The sequence below is a fragment of the Channa argus genome, chromosome 15 (assembly GCF_033026475.1).
Source record: "Channa argus isolate prfri chromosome 15, Channa argus male v1.0, whole genome shotgun sequence".
Lineage (NCBI taxonomy): Eukaryota > Metazoa > Chordata > Actinopteri > Anabantiformes > Channidae > Channa > Channa argus.
In genome coordinates, this window is record NC_090211.1 from 18,864,998 (window position 1) to 18,875,967 (window position 10,970).

General features: G+C 42.7%; 1 protein-coding gene across 5 annotated transcripts; it reads left to right on the plus strand.

Annotated features, from left to right (window-relative positions):
* The first annotated feature begins 477 nt into the window (after positions 1-477).
* zgc:112183 (uncharacterized protein LOC550410 homolog) lies at positions 478-9,978 on the plus strand. Of its 5 annotated transcripts, none has more exons than XM_067478531.1 (10): positions 479-633; positions 752-1,031; positions 1,921-2,031; positions 3,858-3,899; positions 5,639-5,705; positions 5,931-5,983; positions 6,396-6,461; positions 7,263-7,319; positions 7,400-7,476; positions 9,256-9,978. In XM_067478531.1, the coding sequence occupies exons 2-10, from the start codon at positions 921-923 to the stop codon at positions 9,359-9,361; spliced, it is 690 nt and encodes a 229-aa protein (XP_067334632.1). In that variant the 5' UTR covers positions 479-633; positions 752-920; the 3' UTR covers positions 9,362-9,978. The 5 variants fall into 5 exon arrangements, with proteins under 5 accessions (XP_067334636.1, XP_067334632.1, XP_067334635.1 ...); XM_067478534.1 differs by having other exon boundaries at positions 506-633; positions 783-1,031; XM_067478532.1 differs by having other exon boundaries at positions 556-688; positions 783-1,031.
* Positions 9,979-10,970: the final 992 nt, after the last annotated feature.

Sequence of the window (10,970 nt, forward strand, 5' to 3'; positions counted from 1 at the left end):
ATGCTTTTTCACTCAATCAGCTCCTCAGTTCACATTGAGAACTTGGAGGAACCTTCGGCTCAGATCATCTCATTGCTCACACATGGAGGTTGTGATCGTGGTCAACCTGCTTTTCCAAAGCTCCCCAAGATGATATTGTCTGAACTCCTAACAATGTGAAACTCCTCTGGGTGATGTCATCTGGAGGCATTTGTCAGCCAGCAGAAGAGAAGTCAGGGAGAAGTTTAAAAGCATTATTGTATAATTACACCCTAAACTATAAAGCCATTTGGAGCAAGTTGAAATTATTGAAGTTGCCCGTTAAACCAACCGGTCAGAAAGCAGTAGTTTGCTCTGACCTCTGACCCTCTCAACCTGTACTATCGGAATTGCCCATCTGCGATTCCCCCCACCCCCTCCAACCTGCAGCTGTTTGGGGACAATGTCCCCCCCCGAAAGACAGCCTTCCAATACCGCTCATAAGAAAAGGCATCGTCGCCGGGGCTGTTGACGTCCTCACACAGGCAGTTAATCATCTGCCCACGCCAGGATGCAGCGCTCCGCTCTGCAGAATCACACAAATGTTTCCGCCTATGTCATTAAGCGCTTTCTTCGCTGGAGGTGGACGTAGACGCCGAAGCGCCGTCGCTGCTGGTGCTGCTACTAATTGTTTTTCAAGTTTTGATCGCTGCTTCCGTCTCTCCATCTTGTAGGTGTGATTCTATTTGTTTATTAATTATATATATATATTTTTTTTTTTCCGCTTGGGAAGCGCCTGGTGATCCTTTTGTGGCCACACGCAGTAGGTATGCGAGCAGAGGGGCTGGAGGCTGGTGGAGACTCGGACTGAGCGGCGGACACCGTGCGCGTCTTTCTTGGACACATCTCGGAGACAACACTGGTTCGGTGCTCTAGCCTTCCACTCTCTTCTTGGCGTTGCGATGTCCACGAGAAAGGCATCGTTGACGGACAAGCAGACTAAAAACGGAACGTCCAAATATGTGTTGGAGAGATGCGCTTCTGTTAACGAGTATTATGACATTGCCTTCAAGGTGTGTATTTCCGTCTTGGCGTGTGTTGTATTTTTGTATGCGTCTTCTTTGTGGTGCAGCCCGTGGAACAGGTGTTTAAATTCACGGGAGCTTTGACGGGAACAGCTGGGCGTACCTGCAGAGGCAACACCACCGCGGACATTGTGGCTCTTCACATGTGCAGCGCGCAGCGAAACGCGTTAAGCATCAGCTGTTCTACTGTAGCTTCACGTTTCCCTTGTTGTTTGCTCCCTGACCAAGGGTGCTGCGTCCGCCCTTACTGATGCAAATATTTGCTGAGGGTGTACAGTACTTGTTGCGCCTTACAAACGCTCCTTTAAATATTTAGCAAAGCTTCACATGCACATCTGTACTTGCTGAAGAGCCACACACTGAGTGGAAAAGTTATTGAAGTTTAATTGCAGCTTTTTCTGTGCACATCATGTTTATCCTGCCCTGACTCACTGTGAGCTGAATAAGCATATGGGATTTACATCCCAAGCATCTCTGGGTGGATTGTATAATTGCACATCCTGTTGATGTAATTATCTTTGATTAGTTTTGGAGAAGGATGCGTGCTTTTAAAAAAAAGGATCAAAGTAAAATTGTACAGTTTGCTGGAAACACGTAGAACAGGCTAAATGTGTCACATGTTGTTGGCTCTTACAGTATCTGTATTTACCATCAGCGTTTTAGATGTTCGGCGAGCTGACACACTAGCTGAATATTTGGCAACTACTTGCACATCAAACCCCCCCGTTGGGAAATTTCCTTTCTCGCTTTGCTGCAAAATAATTTGTGCAACACATGCCCCAGGTTCTGTTTCCTCTTCATGCAGATTGTCATGTTGTTGTTGTTGTTGTTTTTTCGTAACCTGTTGTCTCTCTCTCCGGTGGTGGGTTCGCTCCAGGTGATGCTGCTGGGAGACTCAGCCGTGGGGAAGACGTGCATCTTGGTGCGCTTTAAAGATGGAGCTTTCCTGGGAGGCAACTTTATAGCCACCGTTGGAATAGACTTTAGGGTGAGAGTGATACTGTGAAGCCGACCAGAATATTGTTTATAATATCTGTCCCACCCATGAAAGCTTTGTCATTTTATTACTTTCTCTTTAGCTATTTGAGGAGTAGTTGAAATCTGCAAAACAAGTTAATGATATTTACAAAGCAACAAGAAAGCCACTTGTTAGAGTGACATCAGGCCAATTATCACCTTATTTCCACACCAAACACTTCATCATTCTGCGATGATGGCACCAAATGTACAAATCCTCTCAGCAATCAGTCAAGTTCACAGACCACTTGTGCTGCCAGGCCCTGTGGACAGCTTCATAAATGTCTTGGTAGATGCCTGCCCACGTCCCTGTCTCCTGGAAGGATTGGCTGCAGCTCAGCCTGGTCCTGGAGGAGTCACACACTGCTGACAGACAAGCTTGTAGTTTCATATATGAACACACACACACACACACACGCCAGCTTCCCATTTCCCTTATATTTAGGCAAAACACTTATACTAATGGCAAGTCAAGCAGTGATGTTTTGAAGAGGAAGTTGTGCTGCATTAGCCAGAGTGATGTCTTGTCTCCTTTGGATGGCGGCTTAGTGGACATTAGGCAGCATAATGGATGCTTGACGGACAGATTTGCATGGGCATTTATTTAATTTTGCCCCAGTTCAAGCAAAAGCAACAGGTACCCGCCGGCTTGAGGCATTCATGCAATCCGTTAAAAAGGGAAGTGGCACTTGTTTACTCTTGTATGCAATTCAACGACACACTGGCTTTAGTGTCCTGCCTGTCATTCACAAGACTGGTTGTTAATGTGAGCGATTAGCGTTTGTTTTCCCGCTTGCTTTTGACAAAACGCAAACGCTGCTTAAAATAGAGAAATCCGAGTCAACGCGCTATGAAAAGCAGTCAGGTAGTTGTGCCAGCTTCTCGCATGGCCGATCTATTTTCAGCATATTTCCTTGTAGCAGTTACTCAGCATGCAGGCTCCCATCACGTCATAATTGGGGGGAAAAATGGAAACCCATGGCAACTAATGCCAGGGTTGAACAATGTCCATTCTGCCAAGGCAGAGGATTCAGCAGGTGGCAGTTCAGGCTGCCAGCGATGGCTCTGCACACTTCGCACAGGTTTCTTGCGTAGCTCTTTCCTTACAGTTGGCGTGTGTGTGTGTGTGTGGATTGTGCATTGACAGGAAATGCAGAGGCTGTTTGTGTTGACCTGTCGCTGATTTGTGGCTATGATTGAGGAAGTGCTGCAGAACATTTGCAAGTGACACTTCCGTTATCTCAGCCTGTCTCTCGCTCTTTAGCGGTTTATGCTGCACAAGGTCAAAATGTGGATGTGACCTTTGTTTATTGCTGTGGCAGGTAACGGCAACACAAGTTTACCCCTTTTTGTCTTTGCATGCTTTTGTTTCCACTTCCACTCTTAATTTTCCCCTTTCAACATGCACAACAGTCACAACATTTAGTCTTTTTTAGCCGGGGTGCCTAAACTATTTTAGGCCAATTGCTCTAAAGGAAATCAGAGGGCACCCCTACGGGGCTGCAGGAAATTAACGGGGGAGTCAGTTGTTATGCTGCCAGTCGTCTTTTCTCACTGTTGTGTAATTAAGTCTAATCCCAGGACCTTGTTGTTGTGTGGGTGTTGCAAATTACTTTCTCTGCCAGCATTCAAAGCCACTTTTAGTTGCCTTGTTTCTTTTGCCACATGCTGAGTCTCTGAGCTTTTTTAGACTGCTGTGATGTTCGTCATTCATGTCTGTGTGGTTTTCACAGCGCTCCCGTTTCTGAAGCATATGGTGACTTGTCAGTCTTTTAACGGCTCCTTTTGTTTCTGCAGAATAAAGTGGTGGACGTCGACAACCTGAAAGTCAAACTGCAGGTACGTGCATGCACCTTTTACGGCGATATTACATCACGTTCACCAAATGACGGATGAGCTCACCTCTCTGGCAGACACAATTTAACCTTAAGAGACAAACTGAAAAAGTTTGAGCCAGCGTGATTTATGCTGAGCGTGGCACAGTGTAGTATATAGGATTATGTGCCAGCATGCTGTTAGTCTAAAGCACATATCCATCTATCATCATAACCTGTTTATTCGACACTGAGTAGGTGGTGACAAAATTAGATACCTCCACTTCCTTGAGGAAATCCTCAGCTTCTCCTCGATTGCACGAGACTCGCACATGACAAAGTCCTGTGATTACTTTAAATAGAGTCCATACCCTTCTCTTTCTCCATACGCCACCATAAATCCACCGTTCTAAAAGTAAGGAGCAGGAATTTGACGTTAGTCCTACAGAAATCAGGGGTTGAAGTTTTCAGACTGACTGGATAACCTCTATAACATAGAGGACATATTGTTCAATGTGTTCTTTTACTGATTATTACAGGAAAAACTTAGGTGTTGATAGAACCTTTAAAAGGCGGCTTCATCAATTTTCAACTAGCTTTCTATGGCTTTGGTTTAAGGTGTAAATGTGAGTTTTTCATCATTAGGAGTTCAGATCATGTCATCTGGAGGAGGTGAGGAAAAGCAGATGACAGTTCCTAAAATTGATGCGCTTTTCTGCTAAAAGTTGAGAGATATTTTAGTATGGACAATTCAAAGGGAAGTTTAATGGCATTTATGAACATGTCCAACAACAAGTCAAAATCAGTGAAGGCGTCCTTTAAAAACTACACTTTCTCTTTTGGAAGAGAGTTGGAAAACAGTGTTAAATTATATATATATATAGATAGATAGATATAGATATACTCACCTCAATTATTGTGATGTTATTTGATTAAAACGATTAGATTTAACTTAGCTTGCCATGTTTCTGTTTTTTGCAATATGCTGACAGAGGACTTTATGGCATAATAGAATTATACATGAAACCTATAATGTAATTGTAATTTTTACATTAGTATTTACTTTCTAGCACAATATACTACGGAATTTGAGTTGTGTTCATCTAGCCTACTTATATTTATCCTATTCTCTGTGTTACCAAAATGTCAGTTTATCAAAATATTGTAATTATAGGAAGAGGTTTGAAAACTGAATGTCTGTCTTTTGTCTGGCTTTTGGCTTGTCCCGTCAGGGGTCACCACAGCGGAACATGTTCCACACGTTGATTTGGCATGAGGTTTTTTTTTTCTAAATTTGGATAATTTAACCCTTATTTTGTTTTAATAAGTGTAATAACCTGAGATTGAAGTTAATTCAGGATTTTCTGCTAAGTTAGGCTAGTTAGCCTGCAATTTAACTGGTCACTGTGACCAACTGCCTTATTCAACGCTACGTGTTAATGATATGAATTACGAAGATGTTAGTTTGCCAAAAGGAATATTTTTTTTAATTATAGGAAACTGATAAACAGTAAATTTAGCTTTAGGACCAGCAAACAAAACATGGCTCTCCTGCTTCGGCTGCTTTTCAGGAATTTGAAATGATACAAGCAAAGCAAAGCATTTATATTCTGGTTTTAGCTAAGTTTAGACGGGGCTGTGTTTGCATTGAAGCTTTGTAAGGCACTGTAATTGTATGTTTATGCAGGATTTGCTGTGACTATTATTCAGGATGTTTAGTTGTCCCACGTTAGCCGGTGTGTAATTATGTGGTTTGTTACGCAGATCTGGGATACAGCCGGCCAAGAGAGATTCCGCAGCGTAACGCACGCCTACTATAGAGATGCCCAGGGTAACCTTTTGATCGTTATATTTCACTTCCTCATGCTCTGTGTGTGTGTGTGTGTGTGTGTGTGTGTGTGGGGGGGGGGGTAAGTGAGCAACCTGGCTGAGCTATGTACTTTTTTATTATTGTGCATAGAAAAGCTGTGTAGGTGTTGACGTGTGTGTTACATAAGATGGCGTGCAACTAACAATAAAGGTGCAGCTAAGCTACTGTTCTGTTCCTTTTTTGTAGCATTACTTTTGCTCTACGATATCACCAACAAGCCATCGTTCGAAAATATCAGGGTAAGACCGTCTCAAATGACCTTTACCCTCCCACCTTTCTCTTTCTCTGCCTTCCACTTTCACTCTCTTACTCTTTGCTCTGCTCTCACTTCGTTTCCACTTCCTCGTTCTAAACGAAAGCCTCGCTTTCTGCTTTCATGAAAAAAGCACTTTTTCAGGGCCTCCAACATTTTCTAAGGGCCCCCTTTTTGCAAATGACAAGATGTTGTCACCTGCCTGCCGTTCCCAGTTTCAGTAATGAAAAGCAGTAAAATTGTTCAAGGGTAAGAGTGACTCTCACCACGTTTGATTGGAGGACAGCAATGGCGAACAGGGAAGTGTAGTCGTGAATTGGTGGTATTAGTTTTGTTAATGGAGAAACCTCTCACTCTCCTCTCTTTCTGTGTTCATCTGCCTGTTCTTACTTTTAAAGGCTTGGCTAACTGAAACACACGAGTATGCCCAGAAGGATGTGGTCATCATGTTGCTCGGCAACAAGGTGAGCAAAGCTTCCTTTTTCCGTTACATAAAGATCAGGAGGATAACTTAACACAATATTAACACATTCTTATCACACAGACATGTGAATGCTTAAAAGCCAAAAAAATGTATCTACTGTGCAGCACATGCATCAAACACTGCAAACACTAACTATTATTGTTCTTCAGTGTGTGTGTGTGTGTTTTTTTTTTTATGTTTTACTGTGCAGAATTTTCCTGCAGGGAAAATGAAATTGCTCTATTTTCAGTGGTCGCTTGTACGAGTGCACATTGGTATATTAATTTTACAACCTATCACCCAGTGTTATTTGAGCATTATGACTGGGAAAGATACATTCATAACAGTGGCACACAAATAATTGTTTGCTTGCTCAAGCTTCCATTTGCATGAAACCATTTTCACCACAATGTAGATGTTGATGCAAAGAGAAAAATATTCATGTCTCATTGTAAGCAGCAAGTCATTGCTAATTTATTTAAAAGCTCCCTCTGGTGGCTCAGAGAGGGCTCACCCTTGTTTGGGGTTGTAGGTGTCACACAGCAGCAGCTCAGATCATTTGCTGTGGGAGCAGTGGGACTGGCACCATGAGTATGTGGTAGTGCTGCTGGTCTGCTGGAGGTGGAGTTTCTGACACCTCATCAGTCTGAAGGAGCTGTGGCTCTGCAGCTGGCAGCAGGGCTGCCAGATAAGGGGCTGTGCAGGATGACATGATGGTCCCTCACTGTAGCTAATGGCACGGTAAATCCATGACCCTTCACTACTGGCATGATTGTTTCCTCTTCCCACTGCTGTCTTACAGTCGGACATGGCTGCAGAGAGGGTTGTGAAGACCGAGGAAGGAGAGAAGCTTGCAAAGGTAATGCATAACGGCTCCATGTGGTCATAATTTCCACAACAGACAGTCCACTTCTTGTTCTAAAGGTTTTTCCGTCTTAGGAGTATGGCGTACCGTTTATGGAGACCAGTGCAAAGACAGGAGTCAATGTGGAGCTGGCCTTCCTTGCTATAGCAAAGTAAGTCTTCATTCGGTATTAACAATGTATGGAATGTAGATGTAGAAAGTGTGAGGGGTTTGGAACAGCTCACAGAAAATGTACTGTACGGCCCGTGTCAGCATCTTTCAGCTTGTTGTATTGGTTTTACTGCCTGCAGCCTTACTGCTTTTGTTCACTCTTACCAGTATACAGTGAGTATTTCAGCATCACATTGTTTTCATTAAAAAAAAAAAAAAAACAGATCTGATAAAAGTCTGGTTTGCTCCCTGCTTAGCCGTAAACAGAAAGTCAGTGTTGGAGACCAAAACGGAGTTAAAATGAGAATTAATATTAGAATTAGATGATTCTAAATGACTGTTAGTCGTGTTATCAGGCTATTTTTGATAACGGTTTCAGCAGAACAACTTCATTATGTTTTGATTACGGCTTTAACTTGTGTGTCCATGAAACAATAAAATGCAGGATGATAATTCTGCCATTATGCTGAAAGTTTTCTACTTCTACTTTCAAAACTTTAAGGAGATTACAACAGTTTATAGGCCCTAAAGTGGAGGAACTGGCCCACACAGAGCTCTGTGCTCGACATGTCAAACACCTTTGGGATGAAGTGGAGCAGAGCCTAAGAGCCAGACCTTATCACCCCACATCAGTGTGGAACCGAACTAATGCTGCTTGTTTTTTTAAATCTAAAGTCAAAATAAATTTTATTTTTAGCGCCCAATATGCCAAACTAATGCTGCTGTAACTGAATGGGAGCAAATCCCTGCAGCCATGTTCTGAAAATCTTGTAAAAAGCCTTTTTGAATAGAGGGGAGGCTGCACCAAGGTTTACGAGATAATTCTTAACAACGAACTTAACAAAAGTTAAACCCCAGAGTTTTTCTATTATTAAGCTCTGTCAATGTTTTCTCAGCATTTTCTTTTTGGCTGGACAGCTGGTCTGATAAAGTGGGAATTAAGTCATAATGTGGAAGTGCTGCAATACACAATTAGTTATAATTACAGTTTCCCACTTGAAAACACTGCCAGTTTTGTTAGGACCTTCAGTTACTGTGGGACAATGATTGTGAATGTGATGTGAGGTCTCACTAAAACCTTTCAGGTCTTTCTTCATGTTTAGCACTTTGTTAAAATACATTGTAACAGCTGGCCAAAATCTAAACATGTGAGATTTTATTTATATAGCTCAATATGCCAAATTAAAACTTAATCCCTTTCCCTGATCACATTCCTAACACCATGGTTACAATTTGATGTGTTTTTGCATGAAATCCCATGAGAAAACAAGGCACAGCTTGTTGCGTGGCACAGTGTCTCACTTTTGCTGAGCTCACCACGTGTAAAGGTTTTCTACGTTCTCCTGCTTCATGCAAACAGCCAACAACATGTTTGCTGCAATGTTCCTGTTGTGCCTGTTAATTGCCTTATTCCTGCGGATCTCAATCATTACCTGTAATTTCTATTGTGTACGCCGCTTTCTCATCGAATGGCAAACAATATGGGAAGGGTTGTTATTCATTCTAATAATGGGCGTTTATGCAGAGTGTTCGCAGAACCGTACAAGATAATAACGTGGCTAATTTGCTGTTTCATGCGCAGTATTTTAAGTATAAGTTGATTCTTTCCAGAAGAATTTCGATCAAATCTCTCCCTCACTGTCTTGCTCTTGGTAATTTTTATTTCTCTTCCTTTCTCATTTTCATGATTGGCTCACCCTTTATGTACTGCATCCCACACATCCACCCCCTCTGTATCTTACTTCCTGCATCTCTCTCTCTCTCTCTCTCTCTGCATCAGGGAGCTGAAGCACAGAGCAACAGAGCAGCCGAACGAGCCCAAGTTTCAGATACACGACTACATCGAGTCTCAGAAGCACAAGTCTGGCTGCTGTGGCCTCAAGTAGCTGATGCTGATTACAGGGCAGAATGAGACAGACACAGAAAATGAGAAAGAAGAGGGAGGGAGGTAGAAATGTTTTATGAAAAAAGCCAATCCCAGCGCCAAACCCAAGAAGAAGACGTTCCCATCTTCTCCACTGAGCTTTTAGCTGAATGAAAGGGAATCTGGATCGACAGCCATCCCTTATCTGAAATGTGAATTTAAATCTCTTCTATGTCATGTGTTGAAATGTTTGTGGTCTTTTTAGTGATGCTCGTATCAAACTGCAAGTCTGGAGTTACAATCTGAAATGCTATATCCATCTGCAGGGACCGAAAGTAAACAGGTCGATCACTTCACTCGTGACAAATGGCAGTTTTATATGAGCAATCAATAGGACTGTTGACATGGATATAGCATTTTGCCATGCAGCTCTGAGTGTGTTTCATCCCAGTTTTACCAGGCTGTGAACTGAATCCCTTTTGCCTTACAGTCTCCAACTTTATCCTTTGAGATTCTAGTGTAATTGAGAACTGGATGTCAGTCTCCCGTTCAGATTGTAGCTAAACTGATCCTGTTTGTTCACGTGTGTACTGCTGTTAGATAGAATAAAGCCACCATTTTGAGGGCGCTCGCCCACTGTGTGTCTGTCTGTGCATTCAATTCAGGGCTAGAGAAACTTCATTCCAAGTACTGTACTGGAGGATCATCTCCATACAAAAGGATTCTTTTTCTTATTGTCTTTGGGTTTGAGTGTCCTCCACATGCCACTCACACGCAGAGACGCACACAGCGCTCAAGACATTGTTGTCTCCTTTTACTGATGGATGTTGTTGTCTAGACTGTACCGAAGCTGTATTTGTTCACCTTGTGTATGATGTTCATTATGAATGTTTGCTCGATGTTACATTTGTCCCTCTTCTGAGGCGTCGCCGTGATCACAAGTGCCATGAAAAAAGTGCTCTGTTATCATACTCTATACATATCTATAAAAAGGTATATTTTGTAATGTATGTGCATGGTGTCGTTTTATTGCAGTCAAGTCTCGTCCGTTTGTCTTTGTGTGTGTGTTCAGGTATTGGAGGAGACGAGTGGGAGTCACAGAATGGATGGATGGTGAATGGATGTGCTGAGGTTAATAAACCACTGAGTGGCAGCAGTTACCCTGCATATTCTTTAGTATGTACAGTAGCACTGGACAATGTGTTTTATTGACAGTTTACTGTACATGTTGCAGTGTTTTTAAAGTGTGCTCAACATCTGTATCATGATCTTTTTGTCAGTTCTGCAGTTTCACTGAGGTCATATTGATGTGTAGGGTGATGCTCTATACATGAGGGGACATTCCTGATTCGCTGTGCCAAGCTGTGCACCTGAATGCAGCTTGCCTCCTCTCCCACTCACATTTGTGAGTCATGCTGTAGAGACACCACAGTGCCAGTGTTTCCTCTCCTTTACCGTGAGAAACTCATTTTTATTACTTTGGATCGTTTCCCATTTGCAGCGTAGACTCCCAGCTCGGTTCAGCGTACTGTGGCTATCGCCACTGACGCTGAGGTATCTTTAAATAACCAGATGGAAGAGAGTGTTGTCAAGAGTTCCTGGCTCTGTCCTCTTATCGGGCCAGGAAGCAT

Bases quoted from the DNA above. Each gene is read 5' to 3' on its own strand.
- zgc:112183 (XM_067478531.1), top strand. From the start codon at position 921: ATGTCCACGAGAAAGGCATCGTTGACGGACAAGCAGACTAAAAACGGA. The intron at 2,032-3,857 runs GTGAGAGTGATA...TTGTTTCTGCAG, and splicing joins CCGTTGGAATAGACTTTAGG to AATAAAGTGGTGGACGTCGA. The intron at 7,477-9,255 runs GTAAGTCTTCAT...TCTCTGCATCAG, and splicing joins GCCTTCCTTGCTATAGCAAA to GGAGCTGAAGCACAGAGCAA.